Source organism: Chiloscyllium plagiosum, unplaced genomic scaffold, assembly GCF_037043375.1.
Source record: "Chiloscyllium plagiosum isolate Xiang-an unplaced genomic scaffold, Cpla_swu_hap1 HiC_scaffold_17, whole genome shotgun sequence".
Lineage (NCBI taxonomy): Eukaryota > Metazoa > Chordata > Chondrichthyes > Orectolobiformes > Hemiscylliidae > Chiloscyllium > Chiloscyllium plagiosum.
The window spans coordinates 13,069,293-13,084,250 of NW_028270155.1; the positions used below are offsets into that span (position 1 = coordinate 13,069,293).

The 14,958-nt window shown below is 42.2% G+C and overlaps 1 protein-coding gene across 3 annotated transcripts in view; it reads right to left on the reverse strand.

The window, feature by feature from the left end:
* adamts18 (ADAM metallopeptidase with thrombospondin type 1 motif, 18) overlaps positions 1-14,958 on the reverse strand; it is a 266,551-nt gene that overhangs the window by 90,824 nt on the left and 160,769 nt on the right. For all 3 annotated transcript variants that reach the window (XM_087995705.1, XM_043706550.2, XM_087995706.1), the window contains 3 exons: positions 5,691-5,821; positions 4,813-4,936; positions 1,242-1,486 (listed from right to left, as the gene is read on the reverse strand). In XM_087995705.1, coding sequence (XP_087851831.1) covers positions 1,242-1,486; positions 4,813-4,936; positions 5,691-5,821 — 500 coding nt within the window. The remainder of the gene's footprint in view (positions 1-1,241; positions 1,487-4,812; positions 4,937-5,690; positions 5,822-14,958) is intronic.

The window sequence follows — 14,958 nt, forward strand, 5'->3', positions numbered from 1 at the left end:
GGACAGGGAATTCCAGAACAAGAGAACATAGATTTAGGATGAGAGGGGAAAGATATAAAAGGGGCCTAAGGGGCACAGAGGGTGGTGCATGTATGGAATTAGCTGCCAAAGGAAGTTGTGGAGGCTGATAAAATTGCAGCATTTAAAAGGCATCTAGATGGGTATATGGATAGGAAGAGTTTAGAGGGATATGGGTTGAGCCCTGGCAAATGGGACTAGATTAAGTTGGAATATCTGGTTGTTATGGATGAGTTGGACTGAAGGGTCTGTTTCTGTGCTGTATATCTCTGTGACTCAATGATACAGCAAAGGTTGGAAATTTGGAAATGGAGGACACTCTTTCAGTGTAGGGCTACATCTGGATATATAATCAAGATTCAGATCTCATCTTTCCTGAAGAGAGGACTGGACTGCAGTAGAAGACATAAATGAAACCCTCTTTTCACCAGATCAGAGTTCTTAAACACAGATGGAAGCTACGTGTAAGTGTGGATTTGTGAGAGAGAGAGAGAGAAAGAGAGAGTGTGCGAGATAGAACACTAAGCATTGCCACATCTCACTGGTAAATGAAAGCATCCTCTCATTGATATCTCTGTCCCCACATTTAAATGGTTGGGTCATACATTTTATGAAATAGCAGCTAGTGTTTTGTACCAAGATAAGCAAACAGTAAGAAACCAGTTCTCAAACATAAGGAATAAGTATGTTCTTAAGAGAATCGCATCAAAGTGCTCTTTCATTCCTCATCCCAAGCATTTGATTAGACTTTCTTTTCCCAATTAAAAATGCTTCAAACACTCACATGGCTATTTTGTAACTCATTGCATCCAATTAAACCTCCCTTTCATCTACAGCATCAAGATGAGGGCTCAGCCATTACATCACACTGTCTGGGATTTTAATTTTCATTTTGAGGGCAGAAAGAAAAACTCACAACAGTTCCTTTTCAAAGGTTCTAATGATGAAAACATTGTATGTGGTGTTGACATCACCTTTTCATTCCAACATCTCTGCAATGATTAAGGGTTCACCATTTGGACAATTATGCAGCCGAAGGATCTTTCTCAGAATTCAGCAGCGGACGCTAATTAAATGCGACGACATGGGGAGGCGGGGGTGGGCCATGATGATGTCACCCATCCAACTGAACCCACCAGCACGCTGCCAACCTGTCAGCGTTAATTTTGTGGCAGACACAAGTGACGGGAGTGAACAAGGAGGGAGATGAAAAGGGAGCTTACTTCAAAGGCGAGTGTCTCATTAGTTGGACCCGCTGAGTACAGGCTCTCTGGTGTGTTGAATGACCGCTGGTAGTGAAACACAGCTCCTCCAAACCTGAACTGCCCCGGCCAGTCCACTGTCCAATCCCCTGTCAGGTGGTATTTGCCCTTCAGGCTGCGCACTGCCAAGTAACTCGTTGAGATCTCCAGCTCCTGCACGTGAATGCTCCGAGCCCCCGCTGGTACCGTGACAACAAGGTAGTACTCTGTGAAACCCAAAACCGAGAAGTCATTGATGAGGAACAGAAAGGAAGCAACAGAAAGACTCAATTCATACAGCCATCCAGTTCGCAGTTCACCTGGAACAGTTCAGTTCTCCTCAGGGAGGTCAGGTATTTCAGTCAAGTTGTTCACACATGATAGGACAGGTGGGACTTGAAGCTGGGACTCCTAATCCAGACATAGGCGTACTACCACTGCACCATCACTTTGTATTAGAGGGGATGTAGTGCAGATTCACTCAATGATCCCAACTCTAAAAGGGTTAATTTATGTCACCAAGTGGTATAGATTAGGCTTGTACTCCTTGAATACACAGATGGTTGAATTGAGGTGTTTAAGATAATCAAGGGGCTTGCTGAACGGGATCAATATGACGACTTCCTTTGGTGGGCGAATGCAGAATAAGGGAAACCTAACACTCTGACGAGATTTAGCCCTTTCCAGGCTGATATCACAAAATATATCTTCACGAAAATGGCAGTGAAAATCTGGAACTGTCTCCCTGAAGAAACACTGAATGGTTTGCTCCGGTTTCTATATACATTGGCTGTATCTACATTCATGTCAATCAAGCTACTTAAATGCTAAAAGCAAACAGCAGCATTGAGAGTGAACTGAAGCTTATCGATTCCATTAAACTCATGACTCTGGGAAGTGCATTTTTTGTTCTGATTAATTTTCAAAATTACTTCAAATTTTCACCGGTCCCCATGGTTTTGTTTTATCTCAGGTCTGTGTATTATAAATCGGAGGCTAAGAGAAATATCATCCCACGTGCCAAACAGCATCAAGCACTGAAGAGTGCATTGAATAGTGTTTAACTCTGATGCTGCTCAGGTTCTCAAAGTCAGGGTTAAAAGACGTTAACAGGATGGAACATTGAAACTGAAGTGCAAATCCATAGACCTACCAGCACTTTTTTAATTGAAGGCAGACAGATAGGAGAATGATCCCAGGGCTTAAACTGTTAAATTATGAGGCAAAATTCAACAGACCTTACATATATTCCCTTGCTGACAGTGGCTAGAGAGGCAGTGGTACAGTCACTGGTCTAGTAATCCAAAGAACTGGGTAATGTATGGTGCCACGGGCTTGAATCTCAGATGGTGAAATTTGAATTTCATAGTGATACTGAATACAATTAGCAAAACTGGAATGAAAAGGGACCCAAACATTTTCTACCAACACATAAGTAGTAAGCAGCTGGTAAGTGGTAAAGGGGATCCTATCACAGACATCAAGAATGATATATACATTGATATACTATGCTAGAATAATAAATGAGCTCTTTGCATCAGTGCTTACTGAAGATAAAAGAAATCTCTGAAGGGGAAATAGTGGAGGCAATGCACAAGTGAAAATTGAAAGGGACAAGATACTAGAAGGGCTGTCTATGTTTAGGGGAGATGAGTCTCCTGGCCTGGATGGACTATATTGGCTGCATTGATTGCTGAATGATGACATGGGCAGTGAGAGAGCAACTGGGCTTTCCTTGATCTTTCAAAGTTCCCTAGATATGGAGGAGCCAGTTGGCCTTTATTCAGGAAAGCGTGCAAGGACAGTTCTCATAACTCCAGGTGAGTTAATCTCCAATCAGCAGTGGGTCAGGGTTTGGAATCCATGATCAGCAGAAAGAAATCAGTGGACACCTGAAGAGTATTTTGAGTGAGTTACAGAAAAGCAGCACAGTGCATGCTTAACTAATTAACTGAACCTTTTGCTGAACTATCAGAGATTACAGGAGTGTGGTGGATGTTGTTTATATGGATTATTTTTAGAAATTGCATTCAATAAAGCATCACACAAATGACTGTGCACAACATTGAGACTTATGGAATAGGAGGGTCAGTGTGCAACTGAATAGCAAATTGGCATAAGGACAGAAAAAAAGGCAGATGTGGTGGAGCGCTGTTTTTTTCAAGAAAGTGATAGATAGTGGCATTCCCCAAGTTGGAGGACCACTGCCTTCTCTGCTGTAATGTAGAGTTACTCATTAACATTTGCCCATGAGACTGAAGTTGGAGGAATTGTAAATAGTGAAGACAATAAATAGAGATTGGCCAGCAAAGTTAGGAGGCAAATGGCAGGTGGAGTTTAATCTGAAGAAGTGTAAGGTGCTGCATTGTGGCAGAGGGGATGTGGAGCAGTGATAAAGTCATAGAGGTCTACAGGACTGAAAAAGACCCCTTTGCTTTAACGACATTATTCATAAATATTCTCAGGATTAAAAGGATTGAGGGGCCCACATGCATTGATGTTAAGTGCCAGGTCACACTCAGAGTGGTGAGCAAAGCATATAAAACTTTGGGCTTTGTAAATATTAGTATTGATTATAATAGCAGAGAGATTGTGCGAAACCTATACAGAACTCTGGCTAGCCCACAGCAAGAATACTGTTCCCAGTTCTGGTCAGGACACTTTGGGAAAGATGTGTTGGTCCTTGAGCAGATAGACAGGAGATTTACCAGAACGTTTCCAGGAACGGGGAGTCTTAGTTATCAGGTTAAGTTGGAAAGGCTGGGTTCATTCTCCTTAGAGCAGAGAAGACTGAGGGGAGATTTGTTAGTGATGTACAAGATTATGACATGCTTAGATTAAATAGACATTAGAGCACTGGACAAGCATTAAGAGACCCAAATTGGGATTTTGAGCAAGAGACACATTGGTTTATAATAAAGCATGTTTCCACATAGTGAGTGGCTTTGACTTGGAGCCCACTGCCCATGAGGATGGAGGAAGCAAAAATAACTTATGGTTTGAAATAGAAATTATAATGGCCACTTGACGGAGATAAACTTGTCGGTCCACAAGGACCAAGCCAGGGAGTGGGATTGATTTATGGAATCTCCACAGGGCAGAAAGAGGCAACTCCCCAAAGAGCATCCCACTCAGACCCACCACCCCTATCCCATCCCCTCACCCTTACATTCCCCATGGCTAACCCACCTAGCCTGCACAAACCTGGACACTATAGGTAATTTAGGATAGCCAACCCAACTAATCTTTGTGACTGTGGGAGGAAACCGGAGCTCCCGGGAGGAAACCCACACAGACACGGGGAGAATGTGCAAACTCCACACAGATCATCACCTGAGGCAGGAATTAAACCAAGGTCCCTGGTGTTGTGAGGCAGCAGTGCTAACTGCTGTGCCACTGTGCCAACCTGAGATTGGATTGCACCATGGAAAATGGCACAAACACAATGAGCTGAATGGCCTCCTTCTGTGCTATAAACAACTCTCTGACAGTAACAGATAAATGAATGCATGGCATATTGCTGCAGTGGGCTCCTTGTTTCTGATATACTTGCCATTTGCCCGGTGCTGTTGATGGTACTGCCCTCTGAAGAATTTGCAGGTTGAATTGTCTCCATTGCATAATCCACAAGCATCCACGCCAGCCTTGGAGCCCAGAACATGGTCACATCCCACCGCCTGAGGAAATATTTCACTGATTACAATTCAGTCGGCCACCTGAGCACCAATTGGGATTCCTACCTGAGGGCTTTCTGTTGTGTATGGCTCAGCTAATCACTGCCTTAAGATTGTGCTTAACAGCAATTACGGGAGCCCTACCCACATTACATTCAAAACCCGTGCTGCATCACAATGTTTGCCAGTGTTTGCAGTCAGTCAAATAATTTCTTGGCTTCTGGCAATGTTTCTCAAGAAGAGGGGAGACACGATAAGGGCCGAGAAACATGTAAGGAAGTATGAAACTCCTAGTCTGCTTGGCTTCTCAACAACCAGACAAGATGCGGACCATCTGTGCAATGAAGGTTATCTCACATTCCACAAGCGTGTGGCAAAGTTCACCAAAGCAGCAATGCTTTGTTCCATGTATTACTTATGTTTCTTTTTCTCTGTAATATTTAGAGGGTGACTGGTGACAGCTAGAACCCAAGGGAGTCAAGCTCTTCAAATTCTGACATCCTAAATTTAAATCCCACGACTAGACTGGAATCTATGGCCAAGATTTACTGAACCTGCTGACCTTGAGCAGGGTCACTAGTAGGATGAAAGTCGGAAAAAAAATGAGCTGGAAAGGCTCTATTTACATTCTGGCGTAAAAGCAACTGGGGTGGTTTCCTTAACTGAAATAATGCAATATAGACAGTACTTCAATCAAAGAAAAGAAGGAAACAGAAGATGACAGTCTAGGTGCGAAAGTATGGGCAACGTAGTTTACCTCACAAATGCCATCGATGCAAACATCGAATTTGTTCTCAACGCACCGAGTTCCATCCTTCACTTTGTTAGACATGGCAAAGAAGAAGTCAAAATCTTCAGCAATGCAATACAACTTGCAAACATCTTCATCTGGAAATACAAAACAAGGGATTGTGCCACTTGAATACATGCCACAGGGTGGTCGACAGGCACTGTATTTATCTAACCATCTCCAATTAAAAGTGGGTCAATTTGAACTAGCTTTTTTTAATGTATCTCACCACGCAAATGACAGGGAGAGACACAAGACAGACACGTTAGTTACTGGACTCCGTGTCTGCTTGATCCACAGGCTTATCCTTCAGGCACTTCTGATAAGACATTTTAAACATTGGTAAACAACAGCTAGAATCTGTCACTTCAAGCACTCTAGCAATAGAATCCAAGGCATTTAAAGACCAGTTAGGAGCCAACCATTTTGCTGTGGGTCTGGGGTCACGTGTTGGCCAGACCAGGTTAAGACGGCAGATTTGCTGTGCTGAGTACCATAAGAAACTGCAGAGAATTGTGAATACAGGTCAGACTATCTCGCAAGTCAACCTTCCATCCATCCACTCCGGCTACATTTCCTGCTGCCTCAGAAAAGCAGCTAATATATTCAGAGTCTCCTCCCACCCCAGTTATAATCTCTTCCAACCTCTTCCATTGAGTAGAGCTTAAACACATGTACCAACAGGTCCAAGAACAGCTTCTTCCCCACTGCTATTAGACTCCTGAATGGACCTCTCAAATTTAACGCTGACCTCGCTCTCAGTGCACTTTCTCTGCAGCTGTAACATTGTATTCCTCACTCTGTTCTATCACCCCTGTGCACTTTGTATGGTATGATCTGCCGGTGCTGCACGCAAAACAAAACTTTTTGCTGTACCTAGGTTATGTGACAATAATAAATCAAGACTTCCTTCCCAAAATGGTATTAGTGACAATCAGCAGTGTTTACATGCTCACCATTAAGCTAGCTTTTAATCCCAGATTTTCACCATCTGCTTCAGTGAGGTTTGAATCCACATTTCCCAAAGCATTAGTCTGGGGTACTGGATTACTAGTCCCATGACAATATCAATATGCTACCACCTCTCCTTCCAGATGTCACTGCCCTGAAATTTAAATAAGAGTTACATCTCTTTCTGTAGATGCTACCAGAATTACTGAGTATGTCCAAAGTTTCTTGATTTTATGTCTTTGTGTAGAGTTGTTGAGAATACGATAGATGTATTTATTGGGAAGAAAAGAAAGAATGCAGGAAAAAGCAATGGAAGGATATTGTTGATGGGGTGAGATGAAGAAAAGGAGGATACTCAGAAGGAGCACAAACACAGGCATGGAACAGTTGGAATGAATGTCCATGTAGGAACAAATTACTGCAGATGCAGGAATCTGTACTGAAAACACATGCTGGGGATCACAGCGGGTCAGACAGCATCCATGGGGAGAGAGCAAGCTAATGTTCCAAGTCTAGATGACTCGTCATCAGAGCTCTGTCTGTGTGGAGTGTGGACCAGGTTATAGTCCAACAGGTTTATTTGGAAGCACTAGCTTTCAGAGCGCTGCTCCTTCATCAGGTGGCTGTCAACCACCTGATGAAGGAGCAGTGGTCAAAAAGTTAGTGCTTCCAAATAAACCTGTTGGACTATAACCTGGTGTTGTGTGATTTTTTATTTTTATTTCAATTTGGCAGGTCGTGTAACATAGTAACATTGAATTAGCCATCCATCAAAACTCTCCACCCCATATTCCTGGAAACTTTCCAAGGAAAATTGGGCAGGATGGGTAATATAAGGTCATTAGATATCATCCAAAGTTCAAATTACACACTGCAAACAACTGATGCTCTCGTGAATGAGTCACTTGAGCAAGGAATGGGAGGTGATGACCTATTAGCAATGTGGTAACCCGATGGTTCAGGTTAATGTTTTCAGGCTGCAGGTTCAAATCCTATCATGGCAGCTGGTAGAATCTAAATTTAATTTCATTAATGGTGACTGTGACAACTAGCAGTGATCATTGTTAAAAGCCCAACTGGCCTTTAGGGAAGGAAATCTGCCATCCTTACCCATGTGACACTAGACACACACTAATGTGCTTGACTGCTCCCCCCTCCCATACTCTGAAATAGCCCAGTGGGCCACTCAGTTCAAGAGCAATTAGGAATGGACATCAAGGAACCCCTATATCTCATGAAAGAACAATTAAAATATGTCCTTAACACACCTTGACACACATTTGTAGTATTTCTTTCATTGAACATTATAAAATGAGTACAAATAACATTCAGATAAATGGCATTTGTAGAGAAGTTGTGTGCTGGAGGCTGAAGGAGATGTGGTTCCATGTTGATCAGGAAAAAAAGAAAGAATAAAGCACAGGAACCATCCCTTTGGCCCTCCAAGCCTACGCTGATACACCTTCTCCTTCCATACTAAAACTGTCTTCACTTACAGGATCCATATCCCTCTATTCCCTTCCTATTATGTATTTGTCTGAGTGCTTCTTGAATGCTGCTATTGTGATTGCTTCCACGACCTCCTTGGTTAGAGACAAAAAAACTGCAGATGCTGGAATCAAAGGTAGACAAGCAGGAGGCAGGCAGCATCAGGAGGTGGCGAAGTCAATGTTTCAGACATAACCATTCTTCGGCCAAGCAGATCGCACCCTCTACCTGTGTTCACCTTATCCCCATCTCACCACCCTGCCCATGCCACCCCCTTTATCTGCAGCTCCCCCCACACCCACCCCCAGTCCTGAAGAAGGGTTACACCCAAAATGTTGACTTCTCCACCTCCTGATGCTGCCTGGCTTGCTGTGTTCTTCCAGCCTCCTGCTTGTCCACCACCTCTTCTGGCAATGTGTTCCAGAGACTCACCATCGTTTGTGTGAAAAACTTGCCCTGCACCTTGATCCTGTGTCCCCTAGTAATTGACCCCTCCACCCTGGGAAAATGACTCATACCTTCCACTCTATCCATGCTATTCACAATCTTGTAAACTTCTATCAGGATTCCCCTCAACCTTCTGTGTTCCAGCAAAAACAAACCCAGTCTATCCAATCTTTCTTCATAGATAAAATCCCCCATACCAGGCAACATCCTGGTAAATCTTTTCTGTACCTTCTCCAAAGCATCCGCATGCTTTTGGTAGTGTGGTGACCAGAACTGTATACAATATTCCAAGTGTGGCCAAACTAAAGTTCTATAAAGCTGCAGCATAACTTGTCTATCCTTATACTCAATACACCTTCCAATGAAAGCAAGCATGCCATAGGCCTTTTTTACTACCTTAACTACCAGCACTGATCTTTGGACCTGCACACCCTGATCCCAATACTCCTTAGGGTTCTGCCATTCATTGTGTAATTTCCACCTGTACTTGACTTTCCGAAATGCATCACCTCATATTTGTATGCATTAAACTCCATTTGCCATTTTTGTGCCCATGTCTCCAACTGATCTATATTCTGCTATATCCTCTGACAATCCTCCTCAATTTTCCACAACTCTACCAATCTTTGTATCGTCTGCAAACTTTTTAACTGGGCCAGCAATATTTTCTTCCAAATTAATTGTGTAGATCATGAATAGCAGAGATCCCAGCACTGATCCCTGTCGAACATGATTACCCACAATCCTCCATTCCAAAAAGCATCCTTCCACCGCTACCCTTTGTCTCCTATGACTAAGCCAGTTCTGTATCCATCTTGTTCGCCCACCCCGATATCATGTGACTTCACCTTTTGTACCAGTCTGCCATGAGGGACTTGGTCAAAGGCTTTACTGACATCCATATCGACAACATCAACCACTTTTCTCTCATTGATCATCTTCGTTAGCTCCTCAAAAAACCTCCAAGTTTGTGAGGCATGACTCCCACTCACAAAATCATGCTGCCTATTGCTAAAAAAAAGGGAAAGCAGAAGTTACCAGGAAGTAACAAATTTGTACAGCATCTTTGAACAGCTTAGAAATTCTAAAAATGCTTCATAGCCAAGTATGTATTTTTGAAGAGTAGTCACTGCTATGCTGTTAAAAACATAACCAGAGGACACAGCTGCAAAATAATTGAAGAGGGGGGATATTTTTAATTGAACAAGTTTGTTCAAGTTTTCCGAAAGATTTGAGGAAAATAATTAATTGTAAATTTCAAAGATCCGTGGGGATAAGATAAAGAGTGTGAAACTCTTTGGGTCACATTTTCAGAACAGCCAGTAAGGAAAAGATGGATCAAATGGTCATCTTCTGTGCTGTACAATCCCAATTTCTGCTTTTATCTAAATGAGAAGTTAAAAAGGTTTGCACTGCACATGTGTGCTGCCCATCAGCTGGGAATAACTTTTTCCACTTCCTACACAGGAGGTCTGAGGTAGGTGCAAAGCACATTGCAGGGCGCGTGCACCACTCAGAAAGGAATTAATACATTTCCAAAGCAGACTAATGCCCATCACCACTGGTGCATGGCCAAAATGTTGAAAGTGAAGTTCCAATTTCCCTTTGGAGTGCATTCAACTCACTCTACGGTGAAGTTGGCAGCATGAGTTCTGGGAACAAGGGGAGAAAAACTGCACTCCACTCAGAGGGACTGAAGCTGTAATCCCAAAGGAAATTGTCTTCTCCCCAAAACATTCTGATTCTCTCTGCCCTGTGTATGGTGTCAGACTCAACAGCATTATGGTGATTCCTGCTCGCCCTTGTCAAGCCTCAGCTTTCATCCGAGGACTGGACACTGATGACAGAGGTCCACTCACAGTGAGATCCACGTCAACCTTACAAATGAGTATCGAGCAGCTATCAAAATACTCAGCAGAAACAAAAGGCTTTCATTCATGTAGCGACTTTTGCAATCCTGGGTATTCCTGAAAGAAAGTTCTTTTCGAAGTGTAGTCCCTTACGATAGTGCAGGAACTGCAGCAGGCAAGTTATGCATCGCAAATCTCACAAACAGCAAAGTGCTAATAGGCACATCATCTAGCTGTTTTTCAGAGGGATTAGATAGACAGGGTCGAAGTCCCAAAATTGTGCTGCTCGATCTTTCACATCGCCCCCCCCCCCCACAAAGGCAAAAGGAGCCAGCTGTTTAATGCCTCATCTGAAAGGTAGCATCTCTGACCTTAGAACAGCTTCTCTGGCAGTGCAGCACTCCTTCAGGACAAACCCTCCAACGCAGCAGCACTCCCTCACTACTCACTCCCCATTAGTACAGCACTCAATCAGTACTGATTCTGTAACAGTGTAGCACTCCCTCATGCTGATTCTGTAACAGTGCAGCACTCTCTCATAAATGACCCTCTTGCAATATAACTGCACTCAGTGTTGATTCTCTGGTAAAGTAGCAATCTCTCATACACTTCACAGTATCAATGTTATGATCAAATCTCTAGACTGGGACTTGAGCCCATAACCTTTTGACACAGTTTCAATTGCGTTCATTACAAATACTGTGTCTAAACACTAACTGGACTAACTAAAATCACATCAAACATTTAACCTCTCACCAAAATTAGGTAAGACTTCCCAATGGAACTGGATAATATGGATAATGTACGAGGTCTTTCTGTTTTTTTTTCCTTCCCTGCAGATACTTGGTCAGGCGATATGAGTGAGACACACCTTATCAATTAATGATATGTGAGAACACAGGAAAATGTGTACATGTCAAATATTTTGCCCAAAATAATCACAGCTGGATAAAATGCCTCGACACAATGGCCAATTTCAATAGCGAAACATCTGCAGACCACTCAGGGTCTTGTTAACTTGAACTTGGACATTCATTCAATGAGAATATGAACAACTTTCACTTGAAGAAAATTGAATCGAGTCAGCACATCTCTGAGGACAAGCCAAAGTGGGGTGCAGCATTTTAGCTGAAGCAGCCCAAATCCCAGACACAACAGTACAAAAATAGTAAAGGAGAATGGGTAGCTCTGATAGTGAAGGATGACATCAGGGCAGAAAACCCATCTGGTTTACTAATATCCTTTAGAGAAGGAAATGCCTTCTGTACCCAGTCTGGCCTACATGTGACTCCAGACCCACAGCAATGTGGTTGATTTTCAACTGTTTTCTGGGCAATTAGGGATGGGTAATAAATACTGGCCTAGCCAGAGACGCACTCATCCCATGAATGAATTTTTAAAAAGGATATTGTGAAGCTAGAGAGGGTTCAGAAGAGATTTACCAAGACGTTGCCAGGAATGGAAGGCTTGAGTTGGATATGCTGGGACTTTTTCACTGGAGCATGGGAGGTTGAGAGATGACCTTAAAGAGGTTTATAAAATCATGAGGAGTATACACAGGGTTAATGGTGGTATCTTCTTTCCTAGGATAGTGATTTTCAAGACTATTGGGCAAATTTTTAAAGGTAAGAGGAGAGAGATTTAAAATATTCATGAGGAGCATTTTTCTTTTACACAGAGGGTGGCTCGTGTGTGGAATAAACTTCCTGAGGAAACGGTGGATGCAGGCACAATGTTTAAAAGACACTTAGATAAGTACTTAATTAGGAAAAGTTTAGAGAGATGTGGGCCAGGAGCAGGCAGTTGAAACGAGTTTAGTTTGTGATTATGTTGGACCGAAGGGTCTGTTTTCATTCTGAGAGTCTATAATAGCAGTGAAAAAGGGTTTTGCCTCAGAGGATCAAGATGTGGAATCAGCATGGGTAGAGATCAGGAATAACAAGAGTTTGAAAATACTAGTGGGAGTAGTTTATAGGTCCCTAATAATGTCTCAAAATTATAGCAAATCATGTATGCATGACAAAATAGCTGGTTAAAGTTGATTAAGTAGACTGAAAGATATGGTGATAAATTAAAAATGGGAAACATTTAAAGCCAATTCAAAATGTTCAAGAAAAATATCCTCCATTAAAAGAACAAACCTCAACAAGAAAGATGTATCTGTGGTTTACTAAAGATGGAAGTATTAGGTTAAAAGAAGACTATGTTGCAAAGAGTAGGAGAGATCCTAGGACTGGGACTGTCTTAGAAATCAAAAAGCCACCAAAAAATAGATGAAAAAGGATAAACAGGGTGAAATACTCAGGAAAACATAATGCAATCAGAAGACCTTTGACATGTATTTAAAAGAACTACCACAAATGTTGCTCCCTTGGAGGCAGAAACAGGAGGAATTATTCTGGAAATGAGGAAATAGAGGTGACTTGAACTAATATTTTGAGACTAGTTTTAATTTTGATGAAAAAAGGGAGATACAATAGGGAATTACAGGCCAGTTACCCTGACGTCAATGACCAGAAAACTATAGTTTGATCAGACATTATCAACATAGTTTTAGAAAAGAGAAATTGTGTTTAACAAAACGATTAGAATTTTTTTGACAGTAAGGTAGATAAAAGGGTATTAAATATAAAATTGTATGTCCAAAAGGCATTCAAAAAGATGCCACATAAAACTTTAGTAGACAAACCAAGCTGGAGCAGTGGTAATATGTTAACATGGGTAGAGGATAAGCAGAATGCTTTATTTATAGTGGAAGGTTGTGACGACAGGAGTGCCTCAAATATTAGTGTCACAGTGTCAACCACTTACAATTTATATTAATGACTGAGAGAAACAGACAGAGTGCAAAATGTCTAAGTGATCTGATGATAACAAATGTTGAGTAGAATGGCTAACTTTGGAGAAATTATAAAGAGGCAGCAATGAGATACGTACTGGTTAATGTGCAACAAAGTGGCAGAAAGAGTATGATATGGCCAGTCCGAGCTTATTCAGTATGGTATTAAGAATAGACAAATCATTTTTAAAGATACAAACTTTCTAAATGCTGATGTCCAGAAAGGTGCGGGAATACTCATCTAAGGAACACACAATGTTGAATGCGGAAGTGAGAAATCAGGAAAGCAAGTGTCACTCTGGTCTTTAAAGTACAAGAACATGGCAATTACACAGCAATTGTGCATGGTTTTGGTGAGACCATGCCTTAGGAACTGTGCATGGCTTTGGATGGTGTCTCCAAACTAGGTACCTCAGGGCTGAGGCTGTGCTGGGTTGCAGATCCTGCTAGGTTTTGGATCGGGAAGTTAGTCACATGGGTTTTTTGAAGCAAGTTTGAACAGGCATGACCAATGGGAACTTGGAATGTGGGAATGGACTCGTGTGAATAATTAGACAAGTGCTATACATCACTTAATTTTTTTCAATAAGATGTGGTGCATGGCACATTCTGAAAACATCTGGTTTTCAGACAATGCCTGGCTTGGGCAGTTGGAAACAGGCCTAAACACAGGAAGTGGTGCTGCTTAGAGCTGGTCTGGATTCCTCATGATGACATTTTTCTCAGCCAATTACATATTCATGTGTAATGATGCAGACTTGATAAAGGAGCTTAAGGTGGAGGATCCCCGAAGGAGCAGCGACCGTAATATGACAGAATTAACTCAGCAGTTTGAGAGGGAGAAGTTGGAATTTGATACAATGGTAATACAATTGAGTAAAGGTAACTACAAAGACTTGAGGGAGGAGCTGGCCCAGAGTTGATTGAGAAGGGGAACCTCACAGGGAAGATGGTGAAGCACAGTGCCCCGAGTTTCTAGGGGTAATTCAGGATCCACAGCAGGAATTCATCCCAACGAAGAAGCAGCATTCTAACTGGAGGACGAGGCAACCACAGCTAACAAGGGAGGTTGAGCACAGTAAAAAGGCATAGAGAAAGCATCCAGTGCTGTGAAGATTAGTGGGAAGCCAGAGGACTGGGGAGCCTTTCAAAACCAGCAGAGGGGAACTAAAAAGGCAATAAGCAGGGGAAAAGATGAAATATAAGAATATGCAAGGGAGTAATATAAAAGAAAATTGCAAGACTATGTTTAGATACCTATCAGGTAAGATAGAGGCAAGAATGGATCTTAGACTATCAGTATCAGTAACAGGGACCAAAGAAATGGCAGGAAAACTGAATAGATACTTTGCATCAGTCCTCATTGGGAAAGACACCAGTAGCATACCAGAATCTCAAGAAAGTCAGGGGGTGAGTGTAGTGACCATCACTAAAGAGAAGATGATGGGGAAGCAGAAAGGTCTGAAAATCGATAAATCATTGGACGTGATGGACTACACTCCAGAGATAGCTGAGGAGATGGTATAACTTTGATGGTGATCTTCCAAGAATCACTGGAATCAGAGACTGTTCTACAGGACTGGAAAATGGCGAATGTAACACCCCTGTTTAAAAAGGGAGGGATACTGAACATAAGAAACTCTTGTTGAAAAGTGTGGTG